General features: G+C 53.9%; 1 protein-coding gene across 1 annotated transcript; it reads left to right on the top strand.

Annotated features, from left to right (window-relative positions):
* The first annotated feature begins 835 nt into the window (after positions 1–835).
* Positions 836–21,187, top strand: LOC142924191 (dual specificity tyrosine-phosphorylation-regulated kinase 4-like). The gene is made up of 10 exons (XM_076065999.1): positions 836–2,683; positions 6,809–6,863; positions 7,970–8,069; positions 9,678–9,835; positions 11,372–11,508; positions 12,849–12,995; positions 13,982–14,120; positions 18,582–18,663; positions 20,336–20,663; positions 21,181–21,187. Exons 2-10 carry the CDS (start codon positions 6,861–6,863, stop codon positions 21,185–21,187), a joined length of 1,101 nt encoding a protein of 366 aa, XP_075922114.1. The 5' UTR covers positions 836–2,683; positions 6,809–6,860.
* The last annotated feature ends 108 nt before the right edge of the window (positions 21,188–21,295 follow it).

The following is a 21,295-nucleotide window of genomic DNA, read 5'->3' on the forward strand; positions in this document are numbered from 1 at the left end:
GGATTCCTGCAGTCACGAAAGCTTTAAATGAAGATTTTACCTTACCTTTATTATTTTTCTATCGACGCGACTCTACCAAAATAACCAAATAATTATTTCCGGCAGTCACGAAAGTCTAAGTCAAAACTTAGCCAGATCTTCAAACCTCAAGATATCAAAATACAACTCGTGAATAAAAAGCACGGATCACTGGATACAGACGGGGAACAAAGATTAATAAAACCCTAGGAATACATGTGGTAACAACTATGTCATCACAAAACCTTGGTTAAACATAGACCAAATAATACTTAGTAAGCATTAGACCGAGGGCCATCTAGAAGAAATACAATGCAAAACAGGTCAATCACACACAACCAAGATAATATGTATTCCATAGAATCAGTCTCCCAACCGCCTTTGTCTTCCAAACCACGACGGACGCACTGTAAACACTGCTCAAAACATACCTTGAGTCACTTAAAGAGTCAACACCGCAAAAAGGGACACATTCTAAGATAAGGGGTGGAAAATCATGTTTATTGTTCTCGCAACTCACAACCCATCAGAGTGAACGGAAAACATGGTAACGGGAGGTCAAACTTCAAGAGACGGCGCCCCTCTTCGTGAGAGACAAGAAAATGTAACACCTCCAACCGGGAGGGAAGAGGAGGAGGTAGAACGCAGCCTGACAAAAGGAACCCCTCCTCCTTCCAGATTAATTATTGCAGAAAGTTGAAAAACTAGAAAAACACACTTAGGGGCAATTTGGAGCATCTGTTTCCATTGATCGCGGGGTGGCTTGCGGAGGGGGACGGGAACCAGGTCTTGATGAGACTTAACAGTTACTTCAATAAATTAAAACAGACACACACACACGTACACCGGACAAACAACTGCCCCCACAAGCTGAGAGCGAAATCAAAGGAATTCCGGTCCTTTCTGAGAAGGCGAGCCGAGGGGAGGGAATTTCAGATATAAGCAGAGACACAACACACACAATTCAGTTCTGCAAGTGGCAGGCTCCGGCAATCTGTCTCTGTAACAGGCACATCGATAGGGAGCTGCATCGGCGCTAACCACTGCACCACCGCTCCCCCAACAGACACACACACAGTGCGCTAACCAAAGAGTATGGATTCCTGCAGTCACGAAAGCTTCAAATGAAGATTTAACCTTACCTTGATTATTATTTTTCTATCGACGCGACTCTACCGCTCCCCACACACAGTGCGCTAACCACTGCACCACCGTTCCCCACACACAGCACGCTAACCACTGCACCACCGCTCCGCACACACAGCGCACTAACCACTCCACTACCGCTCCCCACACACACAGTGCGCTAACCACTGCATCACCGCTCCCCACACACACAGTGCGCAAACCACTACACCACCGCTCCCCACACACACAGTGCGCTAACCACTGCACTACCGCTCCCCACACACACAGTGCGCTAACCACTACACCACCGTTCCCCACACACACAGCACGCTAACCACTGCACCACCACTCCCAACACACAGCGCACTAACCACTCCACTACTGCTCCCCACACACACACACAGCACGCTAACCACTGCACCACCGCTCCCCACACACAGTGCGCTAACCACTGCACTACCGCTCCCCACACACACAGCGCACTAACCACTGCACCACCTCTCCCACACACACAGCACACTAACCACTGCACCACCACACAGAGACCCACAGACTCACCACAGAGACACACAGACTCACCACACAGAGACTCACCACACAGAGACCCACAAACTCACCACAGAGACCCACAAACTCACCACACAGAGACCCACAGACTCACCACACAGAGACTCACCACACAAAGTTCCACAGACTCACCACACACAAAAACCTACACTCACCACACAGATCCACAAACCACACAGAAACCCACAGACTCGCCACACAGAGACTCACCACACTGAGACCCACAAACTCATCACATAGACCCACAGACTCGCCACACAAACTCACCACAGAGACCCATAAACCACACAGAGGCCCACAGAGACCCACAGACTCATCACACTGAGACCCTCACTCATCACACTGAGACCCACAGATTCACCACAGAGACCCACAGACTCACCACACAGAGACTCACCACACAAAGTTCCACAGACTCACCACACACAAAAACCTACTCTCACCACACAGAGATCCACAAACCACACAGAAACCCACAGACTCGCCACACAGAGACTCACCACACTGAGACCCACAAACTCATCACATAGACCCACAGACTCACCACAGAGATCCACAGACTCGCCACACAGACTCACCACACAGAGACCCACAAACTCACCACAGAGACCCATAAACTCACCACACAGAGACCCACAGACTCATCACACTGAGTCCCGTGTAGGCACCTTCAGGCTGCGTCGACCTAGAGGAGGCCCAGATAGGGTTCAGATTTTCCCGACGCCGCCTCCAATCTCCATAACCCGGAAGTAGACGCGGGGGTGGTGGGTGGTGCCCAGGGGAGGAGCTGTCGGTGGGCGTGGTCGCGTTGTAAGACGTCACTCGACGGGGCGTGGCTGCAATAACGTCTCTTCAGAATTTTAGACGGATGTGAAGGAGGCGGCTGCTGCTGGATCTACGGCTGCTTCATTTTCATCATCGACTTTCGAGCAGGTTCTGTCGAAGCCATCCACTCGAAAATCTTTACGAGGTGAGCTGTGTGTGTCCGTGTTGTGGATTCGTGGTGAGTGTGTGGGTCCGTGTTGTGGGTTCGTGGTGAGTGTATGGGTCCGTGTTGTGGGTTCGTGGTGAGTGTGTGGGTCCGTGTTGTGGGTTCGTGGTGAGTATGTGGGTCCGTGTTGTGGGTTCGTGGTGAGTGTGTGTGTCCGTGTTGTGGTAAGAGTGTGTGGGTCCGTGTTGTGGGTTCGTGGTGAGTGTGTGGATCCATGTTGTGGGTTCGTGGTGAGTGTGTGGGTCCGTGGTGAGTGTGTGGGTACGTGTTGTGGGTTCGTGGTGAATGTATTGGTCTGTGTTGTGGGTTCTTGATGAGTGGGTGGATCCGTGTTGTGGATTCTGGTGAGTGTGGGTTTGTATTGTGGGTTCGTGGTGAGTGTGTGGGTCCATGTTGTGGGTTCGTGGTGAGTGTATGAGTCCGTGTTGTGGGTTCGTGGTGAGTGTGTGGGCCCATGTTACAGGTTCGTGGTGAATATGTTGGTCTGTGTTGTGGGTTCGTGGTGTGTGGGTCCGTGTTGTGGGTTCGTGGGAAGAGTGTGGGTCCGTGTTGTGGGTTCGTGTTGAGTGTGTGGGTCCGTGTTGTGGGTTCGTGGTGAGTGTGTTGGTCTGTGTTGTGGGTTCGTGGTGAGTGTGTGGGTCCGTGTTGTGGGTTCGTGTTGAGTGTGTGGGTCCGAGTTGTGGGTTCGTGGTGAGTGTGTGGGTCCGTGTTGTGGGTTCGTGGTAAGTGTGTGGGTCCGTGTTGTGGGTTCGTGGTGAGCGTGTGGGTCCGTGTTGTGGGTTCGTGGTGAGTGTGTGGGTCCGTGTTGTGGGTTCGTGGTGAGTGTGTGGGTCCGTGTTCTGGGTTCGTGGTGAGTGTGTGGGTCCATGTTGTGGGTTCGTGGTGAGTGTGTGGGTCCGTGTTGTGGGTTCGTGTTGAGTGTGTGGGTCCGTGTTGTGGGTTCGTGGTGAGTGTGTGGGTCCGTGTTGTGGGTTCGTGATGAGTGTGTGGGTCCGTGTTGTGGGTTCGTGGTGAGTGTGTGGGTCCGTGTTCTGGGTTCGTGGTGAGTGTGTGGGTCCATGTTGTGGGTTCGTGGTGAGTGTGTGGGTCCGTGTTGTGGGTTCGTGGTGAGTGTGTGGGTCCGTGTTGTGGGTTCGTGGTGAGTGTGTGGGTCCGTGTTGTGGGTTCGTGGTGAGTGTGTGCGTCCGTGTTGTGGGTTCGTGGTAAGAGTGTGTGGGTCCGTGTTGTGGGTTCGTGGTCTAGTGTGTGGGTCCGTGTTGTGGGTTCGTGGTGAGTGTGTGGGTCCGTGTTGTGGGTTCGTGGTGAATGTATTGGTCTGTGTTGTGGGTTCTTGGTGAGTGGGTGGATCCGTGTTGTGGGTTCTTGGTGAGTGTGGGTTTGTATTGTGGGTTCGTGGTGAGTGTGTGGGTCCGTGTTGTGGGTTCGTGGTGAGTGTATGAGTCCGTGTTGTGGGTTCGTGGTGAGTGTGTGGGCCCATGTTGCAGGTTCGTGGTGAGTATGTTGGTCTGTGTTGTGGGTTCGTGGTGAGTGCGTGGGTCCGTGTTGTGGGTTCGTGGGAAGAGTGTGGGTCCATATTGCGGGTTCCTGGTGAGTGTGTTGATCTGTGTTGTGGGTTCGTGGTGAGTGTGTGGGTCCGTGTTGTGGGTTCGTGGTGAGTGCGTGGGTCCGTGTTGTGGGTTCGTGGTGAGTGTGTGGGTCCATGTTGTGGGTTCGTGTTGAGTGTGTGGGTCCGTGTTGTGGGTTCGTGGGAAGTGTGTGGGTCCATGTTGTGGGTTCGTGGTGAGTGTGTGGGTCCGTGTTGTGGGTTCGTGGTGAGTGTGTGTGTCAGTGTTGCGGGTTCGTGGTGAATGTATTGGTCTGTGTTGTGGGTTTTTGGTGAGTGTGTGGGTCCGTGTTGTGGGTTCTTGGTGAGTGTGGGTTTGTATTGTGGGTTCGTGGTGAGAGTGTGGGTCCGTGTTGTGGGTTCGTGGTGAGTGTGTGGGTCCGTGTTGTGGGTTCGTGGTAAGAGTGTGGGTCCGTATTGCGGGTTCCTGGTGAGTGTGTTGGTCTGTGTTGTGGGTTCGTGGTGAGTGTGTGGGTCCATGTTGTGGGTTCGTGGTGAGTGTGTGGGTCCGTGTTGTGGGTTCGTGGTGAGTGTGTTGGTCCGTGTTGTGGGTTCGGGGTGAGTGTGTGGGTCCGTGTTGTGGGTTCATGGTGAGTGTGTGGGTCCGTGTTGTGGGTTCGTGGTGAGTGTGTGGGTCCGTGTTGCGGGTTCGTGGTGAATGTATTGGTCTGTTGTGGGTTCTTGGTGAGTGTGTGGATCCGTATTGTGGGTTCTTGGTGAGTGTGGGTTTGTATTGTGGGTTTGTATTGTGGGTTCGTGGTGAGAGTGTGGGTCCGTATTGCGGGTTCGTGGTAAGAGTGTGTTTGTCTGTGTTGTGGGTTCTTGGTGAGTGTAAGGGTCCGTGTTGTGGGTTCGTGGTAAGTGTGTGGGTTCGTGTTGTGGGTTCGTGGTGAGTGTGTGGGTCCGTGTTGTGGGTTCGTGGGAAGTGTGTGGGTCCGTGTTGCGGGTTCGTGGTGAGTGTGTGGGTCCGTGTTGTGGGTTCGTCGTGAGTGTGTGGGTCCGTGTTGTGGGCTCGTGGTGAGTGTGTGGGTCCGTGTTGTGGGTTCGTGGTGAGTGTATGAGTCCGTGTTGTGGGTTCGTGGTGAGTGTGTGGGCCCATGTTGCAGGTTCGTGGTGAGTATGTTGGTCTGTGTTGTGGGTTCGTGGTGAGTGCGTGGGTCCGTGTTGTGGGTTCGTGGGAAGAGTGTGGGTCCGTATTGCGGGTTCCTGGTGAGTGTGTTGGTCTGTGTTGTGGGTTCGTGGTGAGTGTGTGGGTCCGTGTTGTGGGTTCGTGGTGAGTGCGTGGGTCAGTGTTGTGGGTTCGTGGTGAGTCCGTGGGTCCGTGTTGTGGGTTCGTGTTGAGTGTGTGGGTCCGTGTTGTGGGTTCGTGGGAAGTGTGTGGGTCCATGTTGTGGGTTCGTGGTGAGTGTGTGGGTCCGTGTTGTGGGTTCGTGGTGAGTGTGTGTGTCCGTGTTGCAGGTTCGTGGTGAATGTATTGGTCTGTGTTGTGGGTTTTTGGTGAGTGTGTGGGTCCGTGTTGTGGGTTCTTGGTGAGTGTGGGTTTGTATTGTGGGTTCGTGGTGAGAGTGTGGGTCCGTGTTGTGGGTTCGTGGTGAGTGTGTGGGTCCGTGTTGTGGGTTCGTGGTAAGAGTGTGGGTCCGTATTGCGGGTTCCTGGTGAGTGAGTTGGTCTGTGTTGTGGGTTCGTCGTGAGTGTGTGGGTCCATGTTGTGGGTTCGTGGTGAGTGTGTGGGTCCGTGTTGTGGGTTCATGGTGAGTGTGTGTGTCCGTGTTGTGGGTTCGTGGTGAGTGTGTGGGTCCGTGTTGTGGGTTCATGGTGAGTGTGTGGGTCCGTGTTGTGGGTTCGTGGTGAGTGTGTGGGTTCGTGTTGCGGGTTCGTGGTGAATGTATTGGTCTGTGTTGTGGGTTCTTGGTGAGTGTGTGGATCCGTATTGTGGGTTCTTGGTGAGTGTGGGTTTGTATTGTGGGTTTGTATTGTGGGTTCGTGGTGAGAGTGTGGGTCCGTATTGCGGGTTCGTGGTAAGAGTGTGTTTGTCTGTGTTGTGGGTTCTTGGTGAGTGTAAGGGTCCGTGTTGTGGGTTCGTGGTAAGTGTGTGGGTTCGTGTTGTGGGTTCGTGGTGAGTGTGTGGGTCCGTGTTGTGGGTTCGTGGGAAGTGTGTGGGTCCGTGTTGCGGGTTCGTGGTGAGTGTGTGGGTCCGTGTTGTGGGTTCGTCGTGAGTGTGTGGGTCCGTGTTGTGGGCTCGTGGTAAGAGTGTGTTTGTCTGTTTTGTGGGTTCTTGGTGAGTGTGTGGATCCGTGTTGTGGGTTCTTGGTGAATGGGGTTTGTATTGTGGGTTATTGGTGAGGGTGTGAGTCCGTAGTGAGGATGCGGGTTCGTGGTGAGGATGTGAGTTTGTGATGAATGTGTGAGTCCGTGTTGACGATGTGAGTCCACTTGTGATCGCGGTGACCTCGCCCTCCACTGACTCTCTCCTCCGTCCCCCCCCTCCACTCTCCACGCAGAGACACCGAGATATTTACGGAGCACAACAACGCTACTCTCAGAATTAGCGCCATGGTATGCGTGACCCCTTTTGCTCGACATATGAACCACACCAGGACTTACAAAACACCACCCACACTGATGAACACCCTCACTTACAAACACCACACCAACACCCTCACTGACGAACACCCTCACTGACGAACATCCTCACTTACGAACACCACCCACACTTATGAACACCCACACTTACGAACACCACCCACACTTACAAAGATCCACACTTGCGAACACTACCCACCTACGAACACCCACACTTACGAACACCACCCACACTTACAAAGATCCACACTTACGAACACTACCCACCTACGAACACCCACAATTACGAACACCACCCACACTCATGAACACCCACACTTACAAACACCCACACCTTTGAACACAGTTTTGTTACAGCCTCAAGGGGACCGTTGTCTTTGTGTGTGTGTGTTGACGAGTCTACTGCACCTTTGTCTATGTGTGTGTGTATGTGTGTAGCGATAGTGTAGCGGTTAGCGCGCTGCGCTATGAACCTGGCGACCCGGGTTCGATTCCCGCTCACGGCCAACACCAGTGACGATTATCTGAACCGGTCCCGGGCCTCCCCTAGGTCGACTCAGCCTCAAATGAGTACCTGGTGCGGTGTGTAAACATCGCCACTAGGGAGAAAAAGGCGGTCGGGCGTGGTGCTGGCCACCCACCCCCTCGTGTACCGTTCCGGCCTTCATAGGTGCTCGCTAACAGCACTTGCCCCCTGCAGTCTGTTAAGGCTATATGGGGGATCTTTATTTTTTATTTATGTGTATGTGGGGAGCGGTAGTGTAGCAGTTTGCGCACTGCCACGAACCTGGCAACCCGGGTTCGATTCCCGCTTATGGCCAACACCAGTGACGATTATTTGAACCGGTCCTGGGCCTCCCGTAGGTCGACTCAGCCTCAAATGAGTACCTGGTGTGGTGTGTAAACATCGCCACTGTGGAGACAAAGGCGGCCGGGCATGGTGCTGCCCACCTACCCCCTCGTGTGCCATGCTGGGCTTCATAGGGGCTTGCTATAAGCACTTTCCCCAACAGTCTGTTACAAGCTATACGGGGGATCTTTGTCTTTGTACGTGTGTGTGTGTTTATGTGTGTGTGTAGACAAGTCGAGCTGGACCGAGTGGGAGGCAGCCTCCGTCTATCACCACGTGGAGCGCGTTCACCTCCGGCACCGGATTAATCCGCAGCAAATCACCCAAAGGTTAGAGAGAGAGAGATGAGCAGGAAAATCATCAAAGTCTAAGAATGATAGCAGCTCAAATAGCAGCAGCTCAACCAAGTGGCCTGATATCATCAAATCATCATCATTGTCATCGCCTGGAAATGCACAGCAGCAGCGAAAAAACACTTTGATAAAAGCGTGACAATGGTGATTCCTCAAAATGTGAAGGGGAACAAATCCATGCAGTGACCACCACGGAGACCCACAGAGACACACATAGAGACCCACAGACACCCAGCCACCCACAGAGACACCCATAGAGACCCTTAGACCCACAGAGACACCTATAGACACATAGAGACTCACAAATATACCCATAGACACATAGAGACACCCATAGAGACCCATAGACACACAGAGATACCCAAAGAGACTCCAAAGACACATAGAGACACCCATAGAGACCCATAAACACACAGATACACCCCACAAAGAACCATAGATCCACAGAGACACCCATAGACACCCACAGAGACCCATACCTTAGCACGGTTAGCTACGTGCAGTGCGAACGAAGTTCATCATCCGTACACGCACCCTGTACCGCTCCGTGGGTCTCTGAGTATCGGTCTCTGTGGGTCTATATGGTTCTATATGAGTATAGGTCTTTGTGGGTCTCTGGTTCTATATGAGTGGCAGTCTCTGTGGGTCTCTATGGTTCTATATGAGTATGGGTCTCTGTGGGTCTATGAGGGTCTCTGTGCATCTCTGTGGGGCTCTATGGTTCTATATAAGTATGGGTCTCTGTGGGTCTCTGGTTCTATATGAATATGGGTCTCAGTGGGTCTCTGAGGGTCTCTGCGTCTCTGTGGAGCTCTATGGGTATCCTTGGGTCTCTATGGTTCTATATGAGTATGGTTCTGTGTGGGTCTCTGTGGGTCTCCATGGTTCTATATGAATATGGGTCTCTGTGGGTCTCTGTTTCTAAATGAGTATGGGTCTATGAGGGTCTCTATGCATCTCTGTGGGGCTCTATGGTCTATATGAGTGGGTCTCTGTGGGTCTCTGGTTCTATATGAGTATGGGTCTCTGTGGGTCTATGAGGGTCTCTGTGCATCTCTGTGGGGCTCTATGGGTCTCCTTGGGTCTCTATGGTTCTATATGAGTATGGTTCTTTGTGGGTCTCTGAGGATCTCTGTGGTTCTCTATGAGTCTCTATAAGTCTGTATCAGCGTGCACTTAGAGCAAATGGCTCCCACATGGTGATGACGACGATGGTGACGATGATGATGACGGTGATGATGACGACGACGATGACGTTGACGATGATGATGATGATGATGACGACGATGACGACGATGATGATGACGACGATGATGATGACGATGATGACGACGATGACAACGATGATGATGACGATGATGATAATGAAGATGACGATGATGATGACGATGACGATGATGATGACGATGACGACGATGATGACAATGATAATGATGACGACGACGATGATGACAATGATGATAATGATGATGACGACGACGATTAGGATGATGATACCAGTCACTTCGGTGGGGGGCTTAACCCGGTGTGTGCGTAAATAAAATTAGTTTATAGTTTAAGTTGTTATTGTTGTCACGTGTGCAGCGATCCTGAGTCTCTTCAAGCCTCACTTGACTGAGCGCCAGAAGCTGGAGCTGACCACCATGCAGGAAGTTTGGTTCTTCACTCTGGACGGGGAAGGAAGCTCACGAGATGGAGTGAAGAACGGAGAATTTGACGACGACGACAACAACTACATCCTTGTGAGACTCACAGACACACACAAAGACACAGACACAACAACAACAACCGCCATTCGCCACTAAGTGGCGGTGACGTCACCACAACGCTTGTGCCAGGCCAGGTGCACCTTGAGGCCACGTGAAGTGTTGAACGCCCGCTGCCAGGAGGTCACGGGGTAGACCCAGGTGCCACGGGACGACTGTCTGAGATGACTGGCTGATGCACCACCTGTGCCCCCTACCGTGCCATCCTGCTGTGCTTTAGCCACCCGGCGCTCCGCTCATTGTTGTGACCGTCGCTCCTCCGCCCTCCGTTGTTGTTGGAGGGCGGCTGCCTCCAACTTCCCAGTAGCGTCCTTCACGAGCCTCCTCCACAGAGGCTGATCTTGACACCGCATCCTCCTGTACCACATCACTCCATCTCTTCTCTAGCCCGTGCTGCGCCCGTTTAGCCCCCTTGATCCGGCCGAATAAAATCTGTTTCGGCATGCGTTGGCTGGGCATGCGGGCTACATGACCCATCCAACGCAGCCTTGCCTGCCGGAGGAGCTCACCGATGGGACCTTGCCCAGATCTTTCAAAGATTTGTGAGCTCCTCACACAATCCAGCCTGGTTAAACCCATGATGGATCGTAGGCAGGCTAGCCTAAATGTTTCTAACCAGCGAAGATGTTCCATTTGGGGGGTCCATGTTTCGCAAGTGTAGAGAAGGGAGGGAATGACCGTGGCCGAGAAGACCTGAAGCTTCGTGCGGAGCGACAGACCAGGTAGCTTCCACACAGCGTTACACAACCGATGGAAATATATTGCCGCCCGACTGATTCTGAGTGAGACCTCTGCTGTTAAACTGTAGCCGGTCATAAGCACACTGCCCAGGTATGGGAAACTCTCCACTCTCTCCACAATTGCCCCATCACCGATTGGGAGTTGTGGGGGTGGAGTATCCGATGGTACAAAATACCCAGGCAGGTGCTTAGTTTTGGTGGGGCTGATGGTAAGGCCCCATCTCTTAGTGGCACACTCCAGTCTCAGCAGCAGCGTCTCCAACTCCTCCTCTGAATGAGCAGCTATTACCAAATCATCGGCATACATAACGTGGTTGAGCAATAGGGAGCCATCCGTTGACCGCACCCGGGCATCGATCAGCCTCCCATTATATCTGTACCAAATGGAGATTCCCCCAGTACAGCTATTGAAGGCTTCACGAACTACGTGGTCAAAATAGATGTTAAATAATGTGGGAGCCAGAGGACATCCCTGTCACACCCCAAGGTGTACAGGGAATGGCTCTGACTCCCGGCCACGTAGTTTTACCCGGGCCTGTTCACTATCATGAAGGCCCACACAGAGACACTGATACCCATAAAGCACCACAGATTAGCACGGTTGGCTACGTACAGTGCGAAAGAAGTTCAACATACACACATACAGAGACACCCAGACACATAGAGACGCACAGAGACACCCACAGACACCCACAGTGACCCACAGATTAGCACTGTTGGCTACATGTGACCTCCTCGTGACCCCCACCCTGACCTCCCGTGACCCCTGCAGGTCCAGAACGAGCACTTCTACTACCGCTTCCAGCTGGACAGGAAGATTGGGCAGGGTGGGCAGAGCGTGGTGGTGAGGTGTCTGGACCACAAGACTCGGACGATGGTGGCTCTCAAGATCCTCGCCTCGCCCTCCACGTGAGTGGGCCCTGGCGCAGCAGTGCAGTCAACAACAACAATAACACCACCAATAACAAGAACAATAAACAAATACACACTATGGGACTGCTGCTGGCTGTGAACCACAACAACAAACAATGACTGAACATCCTTTACTTGAATCTCCATCGCTCAACCACCACCTCCCCACCACCACCTCCACAGGGACACTCCCACCCCACCACCACCTCCCCACCACCCTCACCACCACCGCCACCACTGGTTGTGTGTTGGAGACGAACCCCACCACAACACTGACAATTGACTTTGACACTTTCCAACACAACAACCGGTTAAGTGCTGAGCAAGTAACGAGCTGGCCAAGCGTTTTGTGTTTAGGTGACAAACCACCTCAACCAATTGGGCGTGTGTCAGTGTGGCGGGTTTAATGACACAACATTTATATTTACGTCATATAACCCAAACTCACCTCTATTGTGGATAATATTGATAGCGACAGACCAACTACGCATTACCCATTACTACTACTCAGTGTTACACACACAGACCCACTACTACTAATCAGTGTTACACACATAGACCCACTACTACTACTCAGTGTTACACACACAGACACATTACTACTACTCACTGTTACACACACAGACCCACTACTACTACTCAGTGTTACACACACAGACCCACTACTACTACTCAGTGTTACACACACAGACCCATTACTACTACTCAGTGTTACACACACAGACCCACTACTACTCAGTGTTACACACACAGACCCACTACTACTACTCAGTGTTACACACATAGACCCACTACTACTACACAGTGTTACACACACAGATCCAATACGACTTCTACTCAGTGTTACACACACAGACCCACTACTACTACTCAGTGTTCCACACACAGACCCACTATTACTACTCAGTGTTACACACACAGACCCATTACTACTACTCAGTGTTACACACACAGACCCACTACTACTCAGTGTTACACACACAGACCCACTACTACTACTCAGTGTTACACACATAGACCCACTACTACTACACAGTGTTACACACACAGATCCAATACGACTTCTACTCAGTGTTACACACACAGACCCACTACTACTACTCAGTGTTCCACACACAGACCCACTATTACTACTCAGTGTTCCACACACAGACCCACTACTACTACTCAGTGTTCCACACACAGACCCACTGTATATTAAAGTCTAAACTCTCTGTCTCTGTCTGTCTCTCTCTGTCTGTCTCTGTCTTGATCTCTGTTTCTTTATGTCTCTTTCTCTCTATCTGTCTCTCTTTCTTTCTCTCTCTCGTTCTGTGAACTTGCTCACTCGCTCGCAGCTCCAGGGAAGAAAAGCACCAGAGAACGGAGCTGCTAATGTCCATGGAGCTCCAGAGCGACCGTAGCAACGTGGACTACAACGTAGTCAGGGTCCTGGAGACTTTCTACTTTCGAGGCCACAAATGCCTTGTCATGGAGCTGTTGAAGTACGCACACCACCAGCACCACGACCACCACTCACTCACTCATTAACTCACCACCAACATTCACTCACCCACTCACTCGTTCACTCACCCACCACCCACTCACTCACCACCACCACCGACTAACTCACCATCACCACCACCACCACTCACCCACCACCACCACCACCACTCACCCACTCACTCACTCACTCACCACCACCACTTACCCACTCACTCACTCACCACCACACCACTCACCCACTCACCCTCCACCACCCACCCACCATCACCACCACACCACCCACTCAACCACCCACCATCACCAGCACAACCGCTCACCCAACCACCCACCATAACCACCCACCCACCACCCATCCACCATCACCCACCAGCACCCACCACCACCAAACACCACCACCACAACACCACCACCACCCATACAGACCCATAGAGACACCCATACCCATACATTAGTACGGTTGGCTATGTATGGTGCAAAAGAAGTTCTGCATACATTCACACACAGAGACCCACAGACCCACAGAGACCCATAGAGACCCACAGAGACACCCACACAGACACCCATAGAGACCCACACATTAGCATGCTTGGCTACGTACGGTGTGAATGAATTTCAACATACGCACACAAAGATCAAAGATCCCCCATATAGCCTTAACAGACTGTAGTGGCAAGTGCTGTTAGCGAGCACCTTTAAAGGCCGGCACGGCACACGAGGGGGTGGGTGGCCAACACCACGCGCGGCCGCCTTTGTCTCCCCAGTGGCGATGTTTACACATCGCACCAGGTACTCATTTGAGGCTGAGTCGACCTAGGGTAGACCCAGGACCGGTTCAGATAATCGTCACTGGGTGTTGGCCATGAGCGGGAACCGAGCCCAGTTCGCCAGGTTCGCAGTGCAGCACGCTAACCGCTGATGTCACTGACGTCGTCGCTGACGTCGTCGCTGACGTGACTGACATGGTCGCTGTCTCTCCGCGTGGCAGGGCGAAACTCCATTGCGTGCTCAGACAGATGACGCTGTGGCAAAGTCACGAGGATGCGGTGAGGTCGTACACTAGGGCCATCCTCCACTTCCTGGCCCACACCAAGTCCCGGGGCATCGTACACGGGGACATCAAGCCCGTGAGTGGAGTGCATGCTGTGTAATGGTGTCTGTGTGTGTGGGTGTATATGTGTGTGGGTGTCTGTGTGTGAGTGTGTGTGTGTGGGTGTCTGTGTGTGGGTGTGTCTGTGTGTGTGGGTGAGTACACGGCAAAACAACCCGCTAACTCCTCGCAGTGCCGGATGGGCAACTCTGTCGTGGACAGTGCTGTGGGGGGAGGGCCAATTCCGATTGGCTACTCCCCTCATGGCGTCTGTGACCACCACAGTGGCTAAACGGGGGGCTCTGGATGGGTGCGAGGGGCTGGTAACCCCTCCACCTTCAAAATTTTACCACTAAACCACGACTGAAATATGTAACTAATAAGCTTGTGCCGGAGGCCCCAGGGGGACAGGCATTTTTGACGTCTCCTAGCCAAACTCCAATTGGCGGAGCCAGGAGATTGAATCTCTACACTCGGGGCTCCTCCAGAAACAACGAAAAGCCACTTTGTGTGGCCACGTGGAATGTTCGAACGCTCACTGCGGAGGAGAGGCTGCCACTCCTCTGTCGGGAGCTGGACCGGTACCGCCTGGATCTCTGTGGCATTCAGGAGGTCCGGTGGACCGGTTCTGGTTCCTGCCACCATGAGGGGTGGACAGTCCTCTACTCGGGGCAACAGACTGCCAAACAACAGGATGTGGCTCTTCTTTTGAACAAAAGAATGAAGGGGGCGTGGGAGCGTGGCGGTGAGGTGTGGGAAGCTGTAAGCCCCAGGCTACTTTGGGCTCGCCTTCCCATCAACCGGAGGAGAGGAGTGGTGTTCGTGGTTATTTATGCCCCCTCCGAAGACGAACGTCCGTGGAGGGATGCAGGCAAAGCCGATGAGTCAGATGCCTTCTATGACCTCGTGCCACAGGTGCTGGCTAAAGTGGCCCCTCAGGATAGAGTCATCTTGTTGGGTGACTTCAATACCCGAGTTGGTCATGATGCTGGCACCTGGTCTGGAGTGATTGGAGGGCATGGGCCAGATCAGCTCAATAACAACGGTAGGAGGCTGCTAGATTTTTGTGCAGCCCATGGGCTTGTAATTACCAACACGCTGTTCCGGCATCGGCGCATCCACACAACATCATGGATGCATGCCGGGTCCAAGCAAGAACATCTGCTGGACTATATAGTGACGGACCAGCGGATGCGAGCCCATGTCCTTGACACCAGGACCTACCGTGGAGCTGATCTGCCCTCTGACCATCGACTAGTCATCTGTAAGATGCACCTGCCATTCTTCCACTCCGGTGTTGGGTGTACACCCAGGACCCCATTCCAACCTAAAGTGGCCTGGTCTCAGTTATCTGATGAAAGTTGCAAGTGAGAATTTCATCATCGCTTGCGGCTGGGGTTGGCATTGTCCCCCACTCCTCCTGATGTCGAGGGTAAATGGGCGAGGTTTAGGACTGTGACTCATGCAGCTGCAATGGCTGCTTTGGGTACGTGGTCCAGACCTCCCCAGAGACCCTGGCTGACAGAGGAGGTGTTGAGGTTGGTTGAGAAAAAGCGACAGGCCCACTGTCATTGGCTACAGAATCCCACGTCAGAGAATGAGGAGGCTTACCACAGCCTTCGCTCGGAGGTTCGGAGAGCCGTGAGGCGCTGCAATGATGGGTGGTGGTCGCAGGTTGCTGAGGAGATGGAGTCTGCCTCAGTGGCCCGCGATCACAAATCTCTATTTAACTCCATCAAAAAAGTAACCTGCAGCGCCACACCTATTACCATCATTAGGGGAAAAAACGGTGATCCAATCTCTGACCCCCAGGAACAGGTTTGCAGATTTGCTGAGCATTTCTGTGAGGTCCTGGGGGAGGGGAAATCCATCAGCCAGGAAAACATCGTGGCACAAGGTGGGGATGATCCTGCTGAGGCTGCAGTGCCTCAAATATTGGAAGAAGTCACCCCCTGTGAGTGGCTGGCTGAGGTGCCATCTGTTGAGGAAGTACTGAAGGTGATCCGGAGTCTGAGACCAGGAAAGGCACCGGGTAGAGATGATCTCCCAAGCGAAATGCTGATGGAGGGTGGCGTTTGTGCACAGACTGCCCTATATGACTTCATAACAACAGTCTGGACCACTGGATGGGTTCCGCAGGATTGGCAGAAGGGGGACCGCAAAAACTGTAACAACTACAGGGGCATCTCACTCCTCAGTGTGCCGGGAAAGGTCCTGGCAAGGATTATTCAACATCGCCTTGCCAGGCACGCTGAGGAGAGGCTTGCGGAGCCCCAATGTGGTTTCAGGAAAGGGCGGTCCTGCACAGATGCCATATTTTCTGTCCGTCTGCTACAGCAGAGGTGTAGGGAATTCCAACAAGACCTACATCTCTGCTTTATTGACCTTGATCTTCGTGCTTTTGGAGTCCCTGACCCTCTGCTCACGATCATTAAGGACCTTCATGATGGTGAGCCGGCCCGGGTAAAACTACGTGGCCGGGAGTCAGAGCCATTACCTGTACACCTTGGGGTGCGACAGGGATGTCCTCTGGCTCCCACATTATTTAACATCAATTTTGACTACGTAGTTCGTTAAGCCTTCAATAGCTGTACCGGGGGAATCTCCATTTGGTACAGATATAATGAGGGGCTGATCGATGCCCGGGTGCGGTCAAGGGATGGCTCCCTATTGCTCAATCACATTATGTATGCCGATGATTGGGTAATAGCTGCTCATTCAGAGGAGGAGTTGGAGATGCTGCTGCTGAGACTGGAGCGTGCCACTAAGAGATGGGGCCTTACCATCAGCCCCACCAAAACTAAGCACCTGCCTGGGTATTTTGTACCATTGGACACTCCACCCCCACAACTCTCAATCGGTGATTGGGCAGTTGTGGAGAGAGTGGAGAGTTTCCCATACCTGGGCAGTGTGCTTATGACCGGCTCCAGTTTAACAGCAGAGGTCTCACTCCGAATCAGTCGAGTGGCAATATCTTTTCATCGGTTGCGTAACGCTGTGTGGAAGCTACCTGGTCTGTCGCTCCGCACTAAGCTTCAGGTCTTCTCGGCCACGGTTATTCCCTCCCTTCTCTACGCTTGCGAAACGTGGACCCCCCTAATGGAACATCTTTGCCGGTTAGAAACATATAGGCTAGCCTGCCTACGATCCATCCTGGGTTTAACCTGGCTGGATTGTGTGAGGAACTCACAAATCTTTGAAAGATCTGGGCACGGTTCCATCGGTGAGCTCCTCCGGCAGGCAAGGCTGCGTTGGCTGGGTCATGTAGCCTGCATGCCCAGCCACCGCATGCCGAAACAGCTTTTGTTCGGCCAGATCTAGGGAGCTAAATGGGCGCGGCACGGGCTAGAGAAGAGATGGAGTGATGTGGCACAGAAGGACGTGGAGCTAAGTGGACTTGCCGATGACTGGTACCAGTGGTGTCAAGATCGGCCTCTGTGGAAGAGGCTCGTGAAGGACGCTGCTGGGCAGTTGGAGGCAGTTGCCCTCCAACAACAACGGAGGATGGAGGAGCGACGCTCACAATAACGAGCGGAGCACCGGGTGGCTAAAGCACAGAAGGTTGGCACAGTAGGGGGCACAGGTGGTGCATCAGTCAGTCATCTGAGTCAGTCGACCCGTGGCACTTGGGTCTGCCCCGTGACCTCCTGCCAGCGGGCGTTCGACACTTCACGTAGCCTCAAGGTGCACATGGCCTGGCACAAGCGTCGTGGTGACGTCACCGCCACTTAGTGGCGAATGGCGGTTGTTGTACACGCTGGGGTGCTGGTGCTCGCTCTGCAGATGTAAATGCCACTGATTATTCATGTTCTGCAGATGTAGATGTCACTGGTGTTCTTCATGTTCTGCAGATGTAGATACCACTGGTTCTTCACGTTCTGCAAATGTAGATGCCACTATGTCTTAACATCCTGTAGATGTAGATGGCACTGGTTTTTCACGTCCTGTAGATGTAGATGCCACTGGTTTTTCACGTTCTGCAGATGCAGATGCCACTCGTTCTTCATGTTCTGCAGATGTAGATGCAAATAGTTCCTCATGTTCTGCGGATGTAGATGCCACTGGTTCTTCACGTTCTGCAGATGTAGATGCCACTGGCTCTTCACGTTCTGCAGATGTAGATACCACTGGTTCTTCACGTTCTATAGATGTAGATGCCACTGGTTCCTCACGTTCTGTAAATATAGATGCCACTGTTCCGTCACGTTATGTAGATGAAGATGTCACTGGTTCTTCATGCTCTGTAGATCCCACTGGTTCTTCACGTTCTGTAGGTGCCACAGGTTGTTCATGTTCTGTTGATGTAGATGCCACAGGTTCTTCACGTTCTGCAGATGTAGATGTCACTGTTTTTTTGCGCATATCTCTGAAACGTTCGTAAGTTGAACGTCTGTGAGCGGAGGCAGTCCCCCTGCACAGACGCTCGGTCGTAAACGACGCTCACCGCCTTGACCATGCTGGGTGTGAATTCCCTCCCTGCGGCTCACTCCCCATCCAGAGCAACGTTCTGTTGGCGAACATCGCGGATGGGATCGTCAGGGTCAGGAACTTCGCCTCAAGCTTCTTTGTGGATGGCAAAAGTGAGTGGAGACACCCACACACACCCACCCATCCACCCACTGACACCCCCACACACCCATCTACCCACCCATCCACCCACCTACACATCCATTCGCCATCAACCCATCCATTCCCCCACCCATCAAGCCACCTACCGACCCCCCCATCAATCCACCCACCCATCCACCCACCCACTGACCCATCCACCCACCCACCCATCCATCCACCCACCCATCCACCCACCCAGCCACCCACCTACCCATTCACCCACCCAGCCACTGACCCATCCACCAACCCACTCACCCACCCATCCATATATCCATCCATGCACCTACCCACCCACCCAGCCATCCACCCATCCATCTACCCACCCAGCCATCCAGCCACCCACTCACCCACCCACCCATCCACCCACCCACCCATCCACCCACTAGCCCATCCACCCACCCACACATCCATTCACCCATCCACCCATCAACCCATCAACCCACCGACCCATCCACCCACCCACCCACCCACTCTCCCACCCACCCACCCATCCATCTATCCATCCATCTATCCATCCATGCACCCACCCACACAGCCATTCACCCACCCATCCATCCACCCACCCAGTCATCCAGACACCCACCCACCCAGCCATCCAGCCACCAACTCACCCGCCCACTCACCGAGCGATCCATGCACCCACCCAGCGAGCCATCCACCCACTCACCCACCCACCCACTGATTCAGCTACCCAGCCACCCACTCACCCAGCCACCCACTCACCCACCCACCCACTCACCCACCCACCCATCCATCTATCCATACATCCACCCACCCAGCCATCCACCCACCCACCCAGCCATCCACCCACCCACCCACCCAGCCATCCATCTACCCACCCATCCACCCCTCCACCCAGCCATCCAGCCACCCACTCACCCAACCACCCACCCGGCCATCCACCCACCCACTCATCCATCCAGCGACCTACTCACCCATCCACCCAGCCAGCCATCCACCGACTCACCCACCCACCCACTCACCCAGCCAGCCAGCCAGCCATCCACCCACTTACCCACCCACCCACTCACCCACCCAGCCAGGTAGCCATCCGCCCACCCACTCACCCACGCGCCCATCCACCCACCCATCCACCCACCCACCCACCGACCCCCCCCCATCCAGCGACCCACCCACACACCCATCCACCCATACACCCATCCACCCATACACCCACTCAACCACCCATCCATCTATCTACCCACCCACCCAGCCATCCACCCACCCAGCCATCAAGCCACCCACCCACCCAGCCGGATATCCACCCACTCACCCACCCAGCCATCCACCCACCCGCCCAGCCACTGACCCACCCACCCATCCATCTATGCACCCACCCACCGACCCATCCAGCCACCGACCCATCCAGCCACCTACCCACTCACCCACTGACCTGCCCATCCAGTCACCCACCCATGAATCCACCCACCCACCCACTCACCCACCCGCCCACCCACTCACCCATCCATGTATCCATCCACCCACCCACTCACCCGCCTAACCATCCACCCCCCACCCACCCAGCCACTGCCCCAGCCACCCAACCCAGCCACCCAACCCAGCCACCCAACCCACCCACCCACCTACACACACGTACCTAGTCTACAATCTTCATCATCATCGCTGCTGTTGTCGTCTGCACAGCCTCGCACGTGGGAGGAACCCTCGCCTACGTGGCCCCCGAGGTGCTTCTCGGCTACCCGGCGACCTGCGCTGTGGACACATGGTCGCTGGGCTGCACCGTCGCCAAGCTGGCCACCGACAGGGAACTCTTCCTCTCGTTCAGCCGCGACGACCACCTGGCATGCTGCATCGAGGTGACTGGGGAGCCTCCCTGGGGGGCCTCGAGCGACGACCTGGCCCACAGCCAGCCAGTCACCCAGCCAGTCACTCAGTCACCCAACCCTGTCAGCCAGTCAACCAACCAGCCACCCAACCACCCACCCACTCACCTACCCACCCACCTACCTACGCATCCTCTCACTCACCTACACATTTACCCACCCACCCATCTACCTACTTACCCGCACACTCACCCACCTATTTACCCAGCCACCCACCTACCTACACACCCACGTAACCACCCACTCACCCACCTACCTACCTACCCACCCACTCACTCATCCACCTACCCACCCACTCGCCCACCCCCTCACCCACCCACCTACCCCCTCACCCACCCACCTACTCACTGACTCACCCACCTACCCACCCAGTAACCCTCCCACCTACACACCCACTGACCTATCCACCCATCCACTCACCCACTCACCCACTCACCCATCCACTCACCCACTCACCCACTCACCCACCCACTTACCCACCGACCTACCCACCCATTCACCCACTCACCTACCTACCCACTCACCCACCCACCTACCTATCCACTAACCCACCCACTCACCCTCCCCCCACCCACCTACTCACCCATGATGCTAGATGCGCTGAGCAACAACGATAATGTCACGTTCAGGTCTTTCGTCGTACAGCCAATGAAAAACAGCCACGTAGCTCAGTGGGGCCTTCCCTGGTGAAATCAAAATAGTTCAGTTTTAGTGTGGGCCTCTGAGTCTCAATGGTTTTATATGAGTCTCTGGACCTCTA

This window comes from Petromyzon marinus, chromosome 10, assembly GCF_048934315.1.
Source record: "Petromyzon marinus isolate PM22_M1 ecotype Great Lakes invasive population chromosome 10, UKy_Petmar_22M1.pri1.0, whole genome shotgun sequence".
In the NCBI taxonomy this organism is placed as follows: domain Eukaryota; kingdom Metazoa; phylum Chordata; class Hyperoartia; order Petromyzontiformes; family Petromyzontidae; genus Petromyzon; species Petromyzon marinus.